The sequence below is a fragment of the Dendroctonus ponderosae genome, unplaced genomic scaffold (assembly GCF_020466585.1).
Source record: "Dendroctonus ponderosae isolate FM_Combo_2020 unplaced genomic scaffold, Dpon_F_20191213v2 Dpon_F_20191213_3, whole genome shotgun sequence".
Classification (NCBI taxonomy): Eukaryota; Metazoa; Arthropoda; class Insecta; order Coleoptera; family Curculionidae; genus Dendroctonus; species Dendroctonus ponderosae.
The window spans coordinates 15418423-15436968 of NW_026018508.1; the positions used below are offsets into that span (position 1 = coordinate 15418423).

The 18546-nt window shown below is 38.0% G+C and overlaps 2 protein-coding genes across 3 annotated transcripts in view; one reads left to right on the forward strand and one right to left on the reverse strand.

Annotated features, from left to right (window-relative positions):
- The window catches only part of LOC109538667, a 50747-nt gene extending 34650 nt beyond the window's left edge, over positions 1-16097 (reverse strand). The window contains exons 1-2 of the mRNA XM_048665249.1: positions 15890-16097; positions 2113-2223 (exon numbers count right to left, since the gene is read on the reverse strand). Of these exons, the coding sequence (XP_048521206.1) occupies positions 2113-2223; positions 15890-15925 (147 nt within the window). The 5' untranslated portion in view covers positions 15926-16097. The remainder of the gene's footprint in view (positions 1-2112; positions 2224-15889) is intronic.
- A 604-nt stretch (positions 16098-16701) lies between these two features.
- Positions 16702-18546, forward strand: part of LOC109538683 — a 3403-nt gene continuing 1558 nt past the window's right edge. Inside the window, exons 1-3 of one of the 2 annotated variants that reach the window (XM_048665248.1) lie at positions 16702-17067; positions 17123-17255; positions 17326-17562. In XM_048665248.1, the coding sequence (XP_048521205.1) occupies positions 16876-17067; positions 17123-17255; positions 17326-17562 (562 nt within the window). In that variant the 5' untranslated portion in view covers positions 16702-16875. The remainder of the gene's footprint in view (positions 17068-17122; positions 17256-17325; positions 17563-18546) is intronic. The other variant, XM_019906041.2, reaches the window with a different exon arrangement.

The window sequence follows — 18546 nt, forward strand, 5'->3', positions numbered from 1 at the left end:
GATTTTAGCACTTAAAATTGCGTTTGAAGTCAAGTTGTATCATCATGTTTCATTTACAAAGAAACCAAGAAAGGTCCTTGATATTCTCGCTTTCGCTGCTCAAGTTATTGTCTTATTCCACCGTCCTCTACTGTTATTTATATTTCCGGAAATTTACCGCAGATTTTGAAAGTAAAAATACAGTTTTTAAATTAATTTAGTCCCTTCTCTGGTACGTTTTAACCTTTCTTTAAAAAAAACATAGGTACATACATTGCAATAAAATTCATTTAACTTACAAATCAATATTTTTGCTTAAAAGGATTTACTTCAGGCTGATTTCAACATTTCAACCCTGAAGGCAAATTTGGGATTCCAGACCAAGACGATCAATAACAGAACGTTGAATAGAGAGGCAAATGAGACAATTTGCTTTAACTAAATCATAATAATTAATCGCTTGATACTGTGAGCGTAAGCAAAATTACAAAACAGCTCAATACCATTTAGGATGCATGTATTGTGGCAAATTTTAATTGCCAACGTTTTTACGCAACTGCGACAACCATATCGGGCACAAGAAGTGATTTTGCGGCGGAATGTCGATGACTGGATTTAAATCGCCTTTGACCGTGGTATGAGGAAGATTAATTAATGTTACGGTCGAATTTCGATTGAACCATTTCCATACAGTGTTTCTGTTTTGAGTGTGAAAAATGCCGAAACGTAATTAATTGATTTGACATCGAATCGTTGAAATTAACACAGAAATGCCGTTATTATTAATTATGATTGGATGTCCATTTGAAACCTGAAGAGGCACGCATCTACTAAGCATTTGCCTCGAACGAGACTTCCTCTGATTATTGAAGCAAATCCACTTATTTAGAATAATATTTTGGCAACTAATCGACGCGTGCCGATCATAATTCACATCAGACCGATTTAAAGCGGAAGTAATTTTTGCTAATTCCATTGGCGAATTTCGCATCCTGCCAGCACGAACATCATTTTTGATTTGGCCAGAACGTGACTAATTTTCGCAATCAAATCCACCTCACACCAGAACTTCTATTACATAGAAATTATCGATTAACTTGATTAAATCCACTCAACCAACTCAGTTTTTAGATTGCGTTGTGATAAACAACAATTATTAATTAATTATAGCCGATAAGGAATCGACGAAAATAAAACCAGGCGTTAAGCTTCTGCGCCCCATAAATTCACGGCCACCCCAATAATTTAAAGAACAGTGATATAATGAATACATTTGGGGTCTGAAAACTCGTGATAATTTATATATCACTTCACATCGCCCTAATGTATGAGCACTTAGCATGAAATGGGCCGCTCACGGTTTTATTTGCCAACCATCTTAATTACTAATGGTTTTTCATTATTATGCCAAGGTCGAGCTAATTGCAATCCGCATTTGCATACGACCACTTCATACAGGGTGATTTATTAGTCTGCTAGCACAAAACATCCAAGTGGTTTCTAATTGCAAAGACACAAAGACAAAAATTTGTAGAAAAGGGCGTCCTTCAATAGCTTAATTTCGGTAGAAACATTTTTTAATAAAATCATTAAATTCTCAGCAACTACTTCAAGTGAAATATGCATACTTGGTTGCATCTGGCGAACAATCTAATCATCTCATTTCGCTTCCTTCAAGGATAAATAATAATAAATCGACTCGCCCTCCGCCTTCACTGCGAAGATCAGGAAAAATACATCAAATTCTGGATATAATGAGAAACTTTGCCAGCTGTATCGAAAACCTTCAAGCCGCCGGTGGGAAGTTTTTCATTTTCAGCTTTTTCATTCCGCTTTTAATTACCCTTGTTTGATTTTAAATGCGGACAAGGCTTTGCTGATTTTCTAAACGAGGGTACGTCGGTTTTTTCCATAGAAACAGAGCCAGTGGCTTCGTTTTTTGCCTGAATTCCATTAGTCATTGGAGCTGAATGGAAATCCCTGTGCATTGTCATTATGATCGTGGGTTAAGAGTTATTTGGCGTTTTCATTTGGGAATTAAATTGATGAAAGCCGCGTGCTCAGCCGAAAAAGGTCGAGTGTTAAGCAAAGTTTGCAGTTTTACAACAATTGCATTTTCAGTCAAAAATTTACCCCGGCTAAATTATCCAGTTCGCCTAGAAGATCATTCAAAAGCTGCTCGGGATCTTCTGGATCCGATTCTGCTCCATCTGGACCATCGGTTGTGTCGCTTAATCTGTTCATCTGCAACAAACAAATATTTTTTAAACAACATGAAAGCTGAATGAAAAAAACCACCTTAAAACACATTTATACAGATTGAATGTTCAAATCAAGATGATTATCAGCATTTTGCACTAAAATCTATATTGAACACGCATAAACCACCCACCTTTTCCACAACTTAAGCAGGCATTATTTTCAACTCGCATCCATTCAGAAAACTGCCCACGAGACCTTTTGGTGGGCCTCGTTCTGACAAATGGACAGTTTTCGGAATGTTTCGCGTCTACTTGAACGAACATACCGGAAAAACGTGAAACGCTGATGAGAAATCTGGAAAAACCCCGCAAAAGCCCCTGCAAAAGTTCTGGATAACGTAAACATCACAACAGCTGGCTTTAGATTAAATAAATCTCTCATGGCGCTGGAAGGCCAGTTATTTGGAAAATTGCAACGGTGAAACTAAGGAAACTTCAAGTTTGTGAACAAGTAAATTAAGCGAGGAAATAACGAAGAAAGTACGGGGCTCCAACTGGGCTTTATAAAGTTTTGCCATTGGTAGTTAGTATTGACTTAAAACATTCGATACCCCTAATAGATAAAATTAGTTCTAAATCCAACTGCTTCCATAGCCGATTGTATGAAAAATAGTGACCTAAAACGAATGTGTTGAATACTTACACGTTCAAGGCATGTTTTTTCACATGACAAAATTGGTAAGCCGAATTAAAATCAAGAATTAAGCAATTAACAAGAATTCATCACTAAGAAGCTCGAGTAAGCGTAATTAATTAAATCGCAATAAGGAACAGTTCAGCAACCCGACCGGATTTAGCCACGATTCAGAGATCCAAAGGGAAGAAAACCCGTCTTTCCTTTGCTGCATTTATCAGCATAGTGGCTTTTTGGCAATGAAGCGAGTAAACAAGGAAAATAAACACACATTCAAGCTAAACACCTTGACTAAACCAACGAACTGCACAAACTCTCCACAATACAACATCATAATGTGGGTGTGCTTTATTTTCGAAGCAGAAAGCCCCAACTTGTACCTCTGCCATATGGTCGGTGTATTCTTCAAAAAAGCCAAAATTGTCTGCAGGTGAAAGTTAAAATTAACAACAATGCTCGGATCAAACACATTGCCACTTGCTGCAATATGTTCATTTACTTCAGTTAATAAATAATAATTAGAGAAGTTTACAACTAATCATCACAGTCAATTTAATTAAGTACGTATTCATAAATATCCCTTTGCTAAAAATGGCCCCCGAACAACGAGCTGGAGAAACTGGATGAGAGTAAGAAATCGCATTAGCTGAAGATTAATACGCTCATAAATCACAGTGGATGAATTCCCATAAAACGGCGATCTTTCCATGCTAAATATAACATTTGGGATCTTTCGGGTCGAAACGGTAGTTATTCTGGTGATACATTTTGAATGGACGGAGGCCACAAAACCAGCACTATCCAGAGAGGATTATTAAACACTGTCCAGCTTAATGCTTCGGAAAATTTAGCTAACACCATTTTTCCCCGATTTAGCAAAGACGCACTTTTCTGCCGATTTTCACCGGCTTTTAAGGTAGGCCAAAGTGGTAAAAACCTTGTGAGTTCTGCATATTTCATAAGCAAACACACGATGGCGTTAATAAATGATGAGGGTCTAAAAATGGTGTTTGTTGGGGCTTTTGAGTGACGTGCGACACTCTGGATAGATATGAAACATTTGTTGTTTACGCATACTCTCAATAAAATTGACTTCGCGTTGAAAGTAATGGGATTTCCGTGTAATTTTTTACGGCTCTTAGATTCGATTGAGTCTCGCTAGACATTAACACCTTGGGAATTTTAATCGTACTTCAGAAAAAGTGATTAATAATCAATAAAAACTCCTTTATCGAAATCTCCACAATTCCTACTCTTTGTAAAAACTTCTGTAAGCAAACAACGTTCTGAATAACTGTACTAATTAGGAGCTGGATTGTTACTTTTTCCGTATCATGAGGCAATTACGGTCTTCGGACGGCCAAAAACGTGCCGTCGAAGTCATATAAAAATTAAAATCCACAGTAAGTTTCAAATTTCCCGTTGTTTGGACATGTTGTCAAATCGAAGGAGGAACAAATTCCTGCAAGAAGAGGCCAAAGGGTAACAGCTTGTCAGCAAAACTTCACGGGATTTCCGAACTTATTTTACGCTCTCTAGTCGGCGAACTTTGAGAATTATCGACTAAATTCGTCACAGTCTGGGTGTTGAAACGATGCAGTTCTTGCACTGTTCGGCACCCAAGAAAATTTCCTTTAACTTTGCGAACAACCCAACTAAAAAATCAATATTAAACAACCTGGCCCAGGTTGTTCAATGCATAAATAGTACCCAGTTTGTACGTTATAAAGCTGAAATTAATTACACGTCAAGCTGGATTTTATTTTCGACAGTCATCTTTCCGAGTTCATATTGGAACGCAAAAGAGCTGATGAAAAGGAAAGGTTTCATTAATGACGCCCAAACGAAAGCAGCCTTTAGAACCCGTTAATCCCTTAACGAAACTTCGAATGGTTTATTCATATTGTTTCACAATTTAATGTACTTTTGTTGTATTGTAATAAAAAATGCCGATCATCTATTAATTGGGTATAAGTTGAAGAAGGAATTTTGACGTGAAACTAACTTGAAAATCGAAACTGGTGAGTTTTTTGGGCTTTTTGGTGAGTCGTGGAGAAGCCCCAGAAATTCACCAGTTTCAACCTATGACCGAGAAAGCCGCTCTTTTGACCACCTGGAACACCTTTCGCAAAAAAACATCAATTGCTTGTGTTAAAAAACCGTTCGAAAATATTCAGAAGTGTTATTCAATATAGATTATTTTCCCCGAAAAAAAATGAAAAATTGTTAAAATAATTGCAAAATTTGCATCAACTTTAAAATTGGGCCAATTCCCTTTCGAATAGTCCAAATGACAACGGCCATAACCTTTAAATGGTCCAATCTTGCAGAAAAGCGGTGTTTCACAGCAGGAAAATATTCATAAGCAAGCGCGTCTTTTATATTGTGCCAAAGGAAATTTTCCACTTTAATCTCCGCAATAAACTCCCCCATATTTTATTAACGCTGCAGGAACATGGCATTATTTTCCTGCTAGTAAAGACTGTGGAACTAAATTTTCTCTGGCAGGAAATAATTTACCGGGCACGATACAAGACATCCACTTCCGGACCCATGCAATTTTCATTGCTTCATTGTAATTACACCGCTACAGGATTTGTCAATCATTTTAAATACATTTTTTTCTTTTGTGTGCTTTTTAAAAAGCCATTTAAACAAGAAAAAAGTACATTAAAAATGCAAGATTGTGTGTCAAAGACGCACATGGATAAACATCCTAAAAAAAATCCGGGAAAACTGAAATACCCAGAGTTAAGGAAAAGTTCCATTAAAATCTAGGTCAGACCTTCTCCAAATTTCCTGGAGTGTGATTAGTTGAATGCGGAACAGCAGTTGTTCCCTGCTCAACCCTTTGCAGGATAATATTTCGTCTTCCTCTTAATTGGTTTCGTGACTGGTCGTACTAATTTTGCTTGGGAAAAATGACTATTTCATCGCTAAGGAAATGATTCGCGTATTAAACGGCTCAATGCTGAAGGAAGTGTTTTACAATGCTAATTATTGTTCCCTAAAGAGAAGCAGCGATAATAAAATCGTTGGACACAAATTACCATTAGAGACGAATTTGGTAGAATTTTCATTATGTATCAGATAAATAATAGAAAAAAAATTATTTGCATGTTTTGATTGTTTGATTTTCGACATTTTCCCTTCATTCGTACAACTTTTTTTCGGGATATATGCACTTTACTAAACAAAACCCAGTGAAAACTGTACATGAACGTAACACAATATCGTGCACGATCGAATGTGCAGCAATTAACTGTATTTTTTCCGTACGGTCGGCAGGTACGTATGTTAAAGCCAGTTCCAAAAAAAGGCGAACAAAAGGAAGTAAAATATGTATATCGGCATGAGAAGCCGTATCGGCATTATACAAGCGGTGAAATGCCTTTCTATTTATGGTCAACGGGCGGATTTTTTCAACAGTGTTCGCAAACGAACCAACTGAGAGTATTTCCACATCCATACCGTGAAACTAGCGAAAAACATACCGATATTGTCACTGTTAAACTGCGAAATTCATAAACTTTTGCTTAAAGTTGGAGAATTTGTATTGATTGAAACCAAATGCCCCAAACGCCGTTAATCTGCATAATTGAGAAGCTTCTTAGGTCGAAATCAGTCAAAAAACTCGCATGTGAAACTTTCTTTTTTTTGTCAAATATTTTATAAGGTCAAAGTTTTCGAAAAAAAAAATCTCAAAATGCTCCAGATTTTTTTCTTAAACTGGCCGAAACGAGCATAAAACTGATCCAATTTATTCTTGGATGGATGCTTGATCCGCACATCCAAAATTTGCGAGAAAGTTTCCATCCTCGATTTTCTTAAAATGCCTCAAAACATCTGGCCTTGATTTGAGCATGAAAAACACAACAACTTCAGGATCAACATCCCCAAGTGAAAGGAGTTTTGATCCCCGACTAATTTAGCATCTGAACAGTACTAAACAATGGCGTTTTCCAAGTTTGTTGAGTAAATTTGCTAAGGAAAACCGCCAGCCCAGCTGTAACGAACTTAGCGGCCGCCCTTTTATTTAAAACCACCGTCGAAACTTGTTCAACACAGGGGAAACGACGTGAAGCGTGATTGAAAACAACCCAAGAATAATGAAACACGGAAGCTTTATCGGACTTTTTATTGCCAAAGCAATGTTGTTGCCTTGAAGCGCACTTGAAGAGCGTGAGGATTAAGGAAAAGGAGTGTTTTGTACATGTAAAAAACTCGATAGGAGCCAGTTTTGAGAGTATTTGGGTTGCAATAGTGTGAGAACACTTTTCGTGAAACGGACTGCAATAAATCAACCAAATATTTGGCTTTTTCTACTTAAGTTTACTTTGAAATGCTCCGAAGTCAACATTTTTTCCAGCACTGAAGGTCCCAAATGATTTGCGATGGGACATTGTATGGTAAAAAGTGAACTGGAAGCCGTTTGGGCATTATTCGGTAAATGCCTTTGCTTCCCAATAAGGCGGTGCCCAAAAATAACTCTCCAAATAGGGAAGCAAGCATCCAACTATAAATAGCAATAAAAATGCCGATGTTTCTGATCAGTTTTAGCACGGTAAGTTTAACGATCTTCGCTGAAATTGTTATTGAAAAGGTCATCCAGAAAATCAAAGACTCGAGATTTCGCCGTGAAAGTCATTACAAACCAGACAAATTATTAATGGGCTGTTTTCACGTCTAGGAAAAATCGCCCTTTGCCTCAAAAGAGGAGCGGAACTTGGAGATGAAACTGAACTTCAAGGCAAGCGATTTTCAAACTTGATAATAACCTACATTTAACATCATTCTAATAAGGCAACATCATTCTAATAAGATTCAGTTAGAGAGTGTTTTTCGATGGTTCATGTTCATGCTGACTAGTTTGAACATTCCTTTAAAAGAACGATGTCATACCAAAAGCTCAAGTTCTAAGGCCCTTAAGAGATTAGTTTAGAAAAATCGCACCTACTATTACGCCGCTCCTCACAGCAAATAATTAATTTCCATAGTCCGCAAAATCCTCAAAACACTTGGAAAGAGTCCAAAATGTCCTCAAAACCTCAAAGAGGCCCTTTAATGTCAAAATAAATCAACGCTAATTGTTAGCAGGCACACGTCAAGGTGTTCGCTACATCATGACAGCAAGACGTCACAAAGTTCCCAATTTGAAAAGTTTCGTTTTCTTTTGCCAGAATCACTCCGCTGGTCGCAAAAACTGAAACACTCTGCAGGAAAACATCCGGTTTCAGACACTTAACGAATTTTCGGACAAAAATTGAATAATTCCACGATTTATGAAATCTTGTCGGACCAAATCGCGCGCACAATTTACAATTGACCACTAAACAGACAAGTGAACGAAATGACATTTGAACTGATGTGCTGGGTGTGCCTTTGAAAGCTGAAAACCAAATAAACATGGCGACTTGGACGTATGAATATTTAAATGAATATATTTTGTTTGTGAAAAATAACCTTAGAAAAACTAATTTAAGCCGCTTGCTCTGGATGAAGCGGGATCTTGCTATTTTAATTAATTCGAAGTAGTCTATTGCTTTTTATTATAAATTCAATGGAAAAACAAATGCAAATGAAACAATCCAGCAGTTCCAAGAGCGTCCATTTGCCAAGTAAACTTTCCCTTTAATTTCTCCTGGTCGGATCGTATCGTCGAAAAGAAGCGAAACAATACGTTCATTAAGTCTTTTAAAATGAGATTTTGGGAGATTCAATTCCGAGAGGAGCTTCCTTTAATTCCTCCTTTTAATTTCGGCATGTAATTGCGTCGGCCGTTTAACTTCCAAAGGGTCTCTAATTGCGAATAAAATGATTTATCAGATCTTCAAGTTATGGCCCGATGCCTCTCAGGGCTTAATTGAAGATGTACGAAGTGCAATTATGATAAATATGGTCGGGCTGGGGGGACAAGAGCGTATCAGTTCGGCATCTGGCCACTCGCCAACTTGCATCGAATCAAGCTAAACCCGAAATCGAGTTATTAAGTAAAATAGTTGATAACCGCAATAAACCAAATGAGTTTTCTGGCCGGCGCTTCGAGTGGCTCAACACGCAATCCAGTTTTATAACAAATGGAAAACCGACGACCGGAAATCCCATCTGTAACTCGTAACTTTCAAATAAAGTTTCAATTTTCGTGGAACGTCCTCATTACATCGGGCCATCTAAATGAGCTCTTATGTGGAAAATGCAGTTTTCCAGTTAAAGTAATGGGAGAAGGGCGTGTTTTGATCAATATGGCCGCGTATTTATTCCTCAGGGCCCGATGCGACATTGTTTAGTAAGTTCTTCTTCTACAGTGACGTGCCCGAAAGCCTCAGCATAAATTAACCAGCTACGGTTATTAAAACTTTAAAATTAAATTAGGATTAAACCATCGACCATGAAAACGTACCTTCAGTGCGATTTGCAGCACTAAAATTACACAAAACCTATTAAAAATCCTGTTAATGTTTTTTTAAGCATTCCTAGCAATTGATTCGCAAAAAATATGCGGAATTCTGTTTAGTTTCTCCAAATGCGAATGAAGCAGTTGAGTCAATACTGATCGCTTACCAGCATACCCAATGGCAGATACGCGCACTTTTCAAGGTGAGGAATTAACAGAGCAAATACAGATAAGAAAGAGTAAACTGACAAAATAAATCGATTTCTTCATTTAAGGACGAATAATTCATAAATTATCCCGTTTTTGACGAGTTTTAGCGCTTGAAACCAGAAGAAGTTTCCATTTTCGAACTTGGCTCCACTGGTCAACTTAGAGCAAAAAAATAGAATCAGCTTCGAACTGAGACAGACAGCATTGTTCCATTAAATTAATACAAAATTTCCAGACAAGCTCTTGTTTATGTTCCTTTTTGCCTGAAATATCGCATTAAACTGTCAGATAAACCGACTGAAATGATCAATGTCATCCTGCCTATGAGTTTCTTGTTCCATTTGCTTTTTTCCTTCCGGGCATTCAATTCAATTTCACTAGAGTTAAGCCAATTAATGGAAGTAGCACTGGATGAATCCACCAATTTAATATGAATGGAAGTTTGACACTGAGAGAGCAAAGTTGGCGCACAAGACAAATGAAAAAAGACAAAAAAATGCGCCCTTTTTATCGCCTGTCTGAAAGAGAACTAAAAGAAAACCAATGGTGAAAGCTTCTACACCTCCCCACTAATATTATGTACAGGATGTTTCGAAAGATCCCAACCTGTAAATAGCTGGTGGTAAAAACGATGTTTTCCAACAAAATTTGCCCAGTTTCCATCAATGTCTTTGCGGCATTCACACTAGTTTGAGCTGAAAATATTTCCAGGTATCCCCCTTGGTGGCAACAAAGGATAAATTGACTGGCGCTGGTAAATTATCAAGCAAGTCGGATATTCCGGCCGATGAATGCCTATTGTGTTAGATAGTTGTTGCAGCAATGGATTATAGTGCAGTAGGCCCTACATGACGTTATCGTTTACATAATAGGCCCATCGATTCAAGGGATTATTTAGCAAAGATTCCAATCGATGAACCATGATTGGAACAGGCACGAAGCCCGTCCAGGGGATTACAAATTTATTGTTCTCGTTTGGCGACGAAACGCTGTTGAAATCAACGCTCTGTTGGAGCAAGAAAAAGGATGGTTGCACAGCCCGAGCCAATTCTAAATCACTCTGTATATTCATAGTGTTCAAAAAATAAACATAGCGGTAGTTTTGGCAGTTTTTTCCTGTTGGAATTGGGATTAAGCGGTTGCGATCAAGCTACCCAAAAAAAATACTATTTTCCATAAATGCTGCTTAGAACATGTGAAAACCCAATTGATTATCGAATGAAAGCGATTAATTAGCCCCTTCTGAGCTCGGCAAAAGACATATCAGATTAAAGGTGGAAATATACGGGATCCGTGGTATCGTGCTAGCTCCCTATAATGTTGCAGTATAGCACGTAACCGGATGCAAATGAGCGGATGGCAAAGTCCGGAAGACGCTCCGGTTCGCGCCCCGCCATCTTTATCTTATCTAGCTGACATTGACTTTATATTCACAAGATCGTATTTCTTTTCGAAATTACGACCGCAGTCGCGCCCCTTTCGTTCCCTTTTAAATTCCCAAAAATGCGATATGAAAAACACATAAACGGCCAAGACATAGAGGAAGGCAGAATAGTGAACAGAAATGAAACTAATGGCAAAAGAGTCGTTGAAAAACTTCCAGCAGGAGGAAGAGTTGTTAAACACATAACTGCGAGATTGAAGAACCTCGAAGAAATAATCCTAGGCGGGCTTTCAGATAATTTGTGTGCGCAAATTGTTATTGATTGAGTCCCCATCCAAGCCGATGATTAGAATAAATGACAATGGACCAAATCAGTTGAATGAACGTAAATTGTCATAAAGTACTTCGACAATGTAACACGGAGATAATGCGAAAATATTCATGCACGCCAGCCGAATTAATTCCCAAATTATTTCTTCATGGAAATACTACAATATTTACTAGGCTTCGAGCCGCGTAAAATTCCAACTGTTCCCAATAAATTAATTTCCTCAACTACCAATAAAAACTGATTTACCAGACCGCATAATAATCTATTGCAACTGACAAAAAATGGGCAATTAATTCAGCATTGTTACCATATAATTGGTTTCCTATCAAAGCGGTCTATAGATAAACTAATAATAATAATTGGCACACAGTTTAATGAAAACAGTAAGTGAGCTTGTAATGAATCGGCTGCATTGATATGAACGCTTTATGTATGCCATATTTATATTTTCCTTTATCCTCAACCCCCCCAGAAAAAATACAACTGGCGCCTGTATCATTAAATATGAATACGCCCGTCAAAACAGCGGCGGGTCTGGATGTATGCAATGAACCACTCTTGTCCAGTGCATTCAATCTTACTTAAAATTGATTTATTTTCACTTTTGTGTCTGCTGATCGATTTAATCGTGGCAAATATTTCCGAATTGTTTTAACCAGTTTAAACTGATTTAACTACGGATCTCAAGATGTGTTAATCTCAGGCACATTCAAGGCCGTTTTAGAGTCTATTCGGATCGAAACCGGTCCTGCGGATGTCTGAGATTAGCACATTTTGAGCTCAGTACGGAGTTTCCACAGTTAAATTCCACTCCAAACCTGTAAAGATTTACAAAATATTCGATAGAAACTTAAAGACACGAATGAATATAAAATGTCTGCAATTGTTAAATACAACGAGCCTACGCCTCTACCTAGCTACGCCACTGGATGTGATAAAATCCACATAAATCAATAAACTGTTCACTCGATGAAATGATTCGTTATTTTCTCGATTGACTGCATAACGACATTGGTCATAATAAAGTTGACGATATGTTGTAAAGGAATTCAATTATGTATGTAAATAGTATATAATGTATAACTTGATTTTATATTGGCCCGAGTAAAGGATTGTTGCACTGTTGCAATTTTCACTCGACAACATTCAAACACTTCAAGTTGTGAGTTAGACCAGGCGAAATGCAATGGTGATAATGTCCATGCGGGCATTTTCCACTATTCCAGCACACAATAAAGGTATTGAGGAATGCATTTTCATTTTCCGCCGTGACCCATTTTCCGACAATACAAACGTAAAATGGAACAGCCGAGTTGTCAGGATGAAAATGATTTTCCTGTCTAGGCGACGACTTCGCGTAATTGGAAATTTCTCGGCAAATTATTTCCCAGCCATTTTCCAAGGGACCTGCAAGAGGCTCTTGTTGCGCGGTTGTTAGCTATTCAGGTTAGAGATGAAAAAACATAAATTGGAGCAATTTGCGCTGCAATAACGCACCGAAAGGGGCGACATTGAATGAAATTCCTGTCGACCATGTTTTATAGCGAGCAAGAGGAAATGTTGCTATCAGGCCAGACACAGTGTCCGACGCTGCTGCATGAGGAAAATTGGAAAATTTATTTAAAGGTAAACGGGAAACTCGGCGGTCGATCACTGCCAGCGTCGACCAGAGAGAGGGTTTCCACTAGGTTTTCCACGTGGGAAATTGCGTCAATTTCCCCTCAACTGATCAGTCTGCTGAAAAATTAATTCCGTACTAAATGGGGACGAGGATGCACTTATTTAGTCTTCTTCAAATAATAGCCAAGTAACTCTTTCAGCATCTATAAAATTAAGCGACGCGAAACTATTTTGCGTTGGTTGGTTTGAAAAACACGTGCAGTTTCTAGAAGAGCCGCAAACGAAGTTTGAACAAAATCTGCGTTTTTGGTATAAGTTTAAGCGCCAATGAAACAAATTGCGTTCTTCTACCGCAGCAACAAGTAAGTTTCTATCTGGTCGCACTTTCCAGAAAGAATTTACTGCCGATTAGTTTCAAAATATTTGACTCGCAATTTTTTACGTTAATGAAAAAATGCGAATTTTTCAGCAGAAGTTCAGGCATTTTTATAATTGGACACATTTTCAAGAAAAAATGATTGAAAAGCAATCGTTTGAGCGCGGCTTTTAATAATCATCGGTCATTAATAGACTGCCGAGTGATTTTTTAAATCGAATTCTTGAAAACTTGTTTTCGGTGCCATCGTTTGACTAATCACTAAATACATTTTCATTATTTGATAAAATTGTCGAAGGTTTTTTCCTTGATCCCCTGGTGGAAAGTACACAGTTTTCTTACTGTTTTCGATAGCGAAAGAATCACTTTTGCTCATTACCTTTTATCGTTACACCTTTCCTCCCATTATTTCTTGTATATTACCGTTCAAGAGACGAAAGTGGAGGTTTTTCGAAAGAAAAACCATTTTTTCTTGTGACATTTCCATCGAACAATCCACGGCCGGCGCATTAACAGTCTCATAGTAGGCCCAAGCGCTTAAACTGCATGGTAAACCGAGGGCCTATAAGCCAAGTTTTGTCGGTTATAAACCAGTACGCTCACTTCATGTGCACTATGATCGCACCGTGCACGCCTCTGAAGATGCCAGCCATGCCTGCTAGCAAAACGTCAGGATCAAATTCTTAACGACGACGACCTAATAAACCGAAAAATTACCTATTCTACAATCTGCCAACTTGATTGAAAATGATCCAGATGAAAAAGAGGACTCTATTTTAGGAGAAAATCCAAAAATAGCTGTCATTGGGTTAGTGTCCCAATGTCAAGCGATTTCAAAGGGCATTTGTATGCGACAAACAGCCTACATGATGGCTTATCTCGCGAAGAAATCCGACGACTTATAAGGTAAGTGGATTGTGACGGAACAAAGAAGGGACGGCTCGACTACTACAAGAAATTTGATGCTCTAATATGGAATACAGAATGAAGGTCCTTACCCTCGAAACGACGGGAATACTTTCAAAGTTACAACCCGAAGAAGATTGGGAATGGGAAGAATTTTTCCTATTCGGGTGCTAAGACCAGACCAGAGGCATTGAAACGTTGCCTTGAACATACCTGAACTTGAGCTATGAGTATTTATTTATCAGATAGCAAATCAATAAATAATAAAAATTGCCATTACATCGCTTACGAAAATTACACAGAAATAATTAATTGCTATTGATTATTCCCTAGGACCACTATCAATATTACTGTTATTCCACTAATCGTTTCGACTGGCAAAGTAAAAAAAACTAGAATAGCGTTTATAACGGCTTTTAATCGCATTTCGAAATACGTTCCTAATTCTTTTAGTAAATGCCTGCTTACCTCAATATTTACTTTCCCTACACAAATACACGGCTCTGTTAGTGTAACCATTGGACTCGGATAAATGCATTTTATCGAGTTTAACATACTTTTCTGTACAAAGATAAAAAAAATTCGAAATGTTGCTGTATTTTAGATAAGAACCCATCAAATTATATTAGACAGATCAATGTGGAACAGTACTTTAGGTGGGATTAACATACACGAATAAAACACATTATAGTCCGCGCGCCTAAGACAAGCAGGTATCATGCAATTTGGTACAAATTGTATACAACAAGCGGATTTTGCAATCAGTTCAGTTGTACGTGTTATCGATGGTTTTTAACAGGAACATTATTAAATCAACAGAAAATTGCCATTTATTACATTAGATTCTTTCAGCTTCCCACTAATGCAGGAATTTGATTTTCAAAAATACCTAGTGAAAGTGTTTGGAATTGTCGAATGAAAATCCCCTAAGAAACTGGCTAATATGCAAATACAGGGTGTCCCGATAAATCTTGGCATGCTTTCGGATAATCAGTTGATAAACTCACACAAAACACTACACAAATTAATTTGTAAAATTTCCTTGATTTTTAATAGTTCGATTGGACAATTCAATTTTCTCGAAAACCATTTAGTGGATTCAAATTCTGATGTCATATTTAGCTCTTTCAAACGATTTTAGTTGAAAACGAGTACCATGTCAATGGGCGGATTTTTCAAAAAATTTCGCCAATTTTTTCGAAAAACCACCCACGACATGGGGCTCATTTCATGCTTTTATGTTGTCCGATAAATCTAAATGTGAAACCAGAATTGACCTGAAGTTACTTTCCGGCATTCAGAATGAAGCATTTTTTGTGATTTTTTTTGTGGAAATTTGATTTTGGTGCATTATTTAGCTTTTTGGGACAATTTTTGCTGAAAACGAATGCCCATGGAAAAATGTATTTGCAACTTGTAACTAAAAATGACTTGTTGAAATGCAGCAGTGCAATCAACACTGAATTTGGTAAAAATAGGCTGCACCTACTCCAGATAAGCCAAACGAGTCAAATGTTTACCTAAACATAAAAAAAAACGTTAAATGTAAATAACCGGTCTCGAGGGTTTTATTAATAAACCAAGAAAACCGTAAAATTTTCAAAAAATAATCAAACCAAACGATTTTTTCTTGCAAAAACAAATCACATTCAAATTTATCTGAATCACTGACATTGAACTACCTACCTTGAACGTAATCGCTTGCAAATAGCGCTAAGCAGCCAGATTAATATTGTTTACTGCTAATAAACAGTGCGATTAAAATTTGAAAATTTCAAATGTTTTCTCACTGACCTTTTCGTAAACGCCGGCTCCGTTCATGCAATACATTCACCAAACGGCAATCCTGCCTCAGGGTCGCGGCTCAGAAAGGCACAGAAAACTCACTCTCGACAGTCGGGAAAAACTCAGAATCGTCCAGAGACCCGGCAGACCTGCGCCATTCCGCAACAAACACTTCAACAACGCGAACCGAAACACACTGAAATGTTTATTTTGTGGATGCCATGCGTCCGCTGATTCTGATCCTGCGTTGTCGGGTTTAGCAGGAATCGGTTTCGTTCATCAAATTGATACGGAAAAACGCAAATTTATCTAGCGATTTTCAACTTCAAAAAATCTGCTTTTATTGGAATCCGCCCCAAACGGGTTGAAGAATTGCGCAGTTTTTTCCTGCTTTGCTAAAATTAGCTTAAAAAATTTTGTTGTAGAAAAAAGTCGCGCTTGTATGCTTTGAGGAGTTTTCAGACATGCATGTTACGTGAAATTTAAATTGTGCAGAGTGCAGAGTAGAAGTTTGCAAAAACGTGACGCGTTTTTCAACTGAAATCAATGAAACTTTTTCGGCGAGTTTCTTCGAGGAAAAAATAGTGTACAAACTGCATCAGTTTTGAAAGAATCGGAGAAGAAACACCTTTTCCAGATAAGGAAATTTCCTCCCCAAGAAAGCTGCAGGAGTGAGTTTGGCAATGGCGCATGACAGGAAGAAAACGCATGCGTTTTTGTGAATTCAATAGAAAGATGCATAGGGAAATGGAATTTTATTTGATTTCCCGCTGCATTTCTGGGGTTATTTTTAGATAGGTATATCTTGGGAGGAAGAGTCTGCAAAATGGAGCATGCCTGGAGAGGGCAATTTTACGGGTTCAAGCCCGAATTAGGTTGCGATAAAGGGGATTTTTACCGAAAAATAAATGGAAATTTGTACTTGTGGTCGTAACAATAATTAGACGGGTGACATTGACGAATAAAATAGGTAAAATTTTACGAATTAAAAAATCATGAGTAGACGATTGCGCATTGAGGAGGAAAAAGTCAAGCAGCTCAAAGATGAACTGCAGGATGAAGAAGATAAAATGAAGCTGATGCAGGAGAAAATCTTCGGCCCTCTGGTGTGGCGCCGCTTTCAAAATGGCATCAAAGTGGAGGATCTGCAGGAAAATCGGTTCAATGATGCAGTGGATTTAATAATGGTAGGAAAGTTTCTATGCAGATTATGCAGTTTTCATGCGCGAAAAACGACTTTAGCAATATTACACTGCTGAGGACGTGCTGTTTCGCAACACCAAAATATCCGAAGACAAAATCTCCCAGAACTCTTTTGCCGATAGACTGATTTTCAAGCTGAAAGATCGGGCTTCGATTATTGCAATTGATGAAGGTAAAATGCTGTCAGAAATTGAACCAGTTTTCAGTGAAACTTTAAAACGATTGCGCCGCTTGGATCAAAGTGTTTCTTTCAGAAAATGAAAATTGCGTGGCAGGTGTTTTGGTGCTGAATCCCGTGCAAAAATGCGACTTTGGCAGAGTCTACAGCAGGACAATGTTGGTGGAAGGAAAGTCCTATAAGAGCATCACGGACTTTATGAACTACATCAATCGTAAAGTTGATGTGTTTGAGGTGCTTCAGTGCGAAATTTATCTTCGCTATTATCTGCTGTGCATCGCACCAGAGTATAGGGGTCGAGGTAAGTGGAGGAAAAACCCTGAGTGATTGACAATTGCGTTGAATCATCCATTATTATGTGGAAAAGTGTATGGGAATTTTTTGCTTTTGAATTTCGACGAACTTTTAACGCGCCCACCGTATATATGTATAACCTATATTAAGCGAACTTTTACGAGTCGCAGGAGGTCGAAACTTTGCTATCGCTACGAAGAAGATTTTGAGGAAAATATCAATTGAGTAAACTAATATTGAGGAAAAGCTAAGAATTTGTGCAAAACAATGAATTTCTTAGGCGGTTTGAGGGTTTCAAAGTTGCTCACTGACGGAAAGCGCATAGACGTCAACGGGGCCAAATAATTCCCAACCAAGCTTTAATACTCACAGCTGAACTTACGGGAAACTCTCGACAATCCAATGAACGATCATATGGAGGCACAAAGCACTGAAACTTTCAAGTTTTCCAAACTTATCCATACTAAACGCGGAACGACATGCCGGAACAGCCGGATTCAAATTCGAAGCCCCCGCACTAGCGCCATCTAGAGACTCGCAGTAGCAACATCCAGTTGCGCGGCGAAAATATATTTGAAATTTTGCCGCGCTTATTAAATACCGAGTCCGTCTGGAGTTCTCGGAACTCAAAGTCGAAACTAACGTGTTTAAGGCTTTTTCTAGTTTGTTGCATTTCTCGCTATCCTACGATGGAAATGAGGATGAACTGATTTCTCTAATTTGAAGAATTTTTCGCAATTTGGTACAGATGCGGGGCAGGAGAGAATGAATGTTTGGATTAAATGGCGAAGTGCTCAGGAAAATGCTGTTGCCACTCACACAGACTATTGTAGCTCAAGTATACTTATATAGATAAAGACTCCATAGAGAATGCTATGTTGTCTTTTCTAAGTTTGGGTCAGTTTGGGCTACTTTTAGTTAGTTACTTTTTACGCTTGCTAGTATCCAGAGACCTGGAAAAACTCGTCTGAGGCAGGGGCGGATCCAGCTT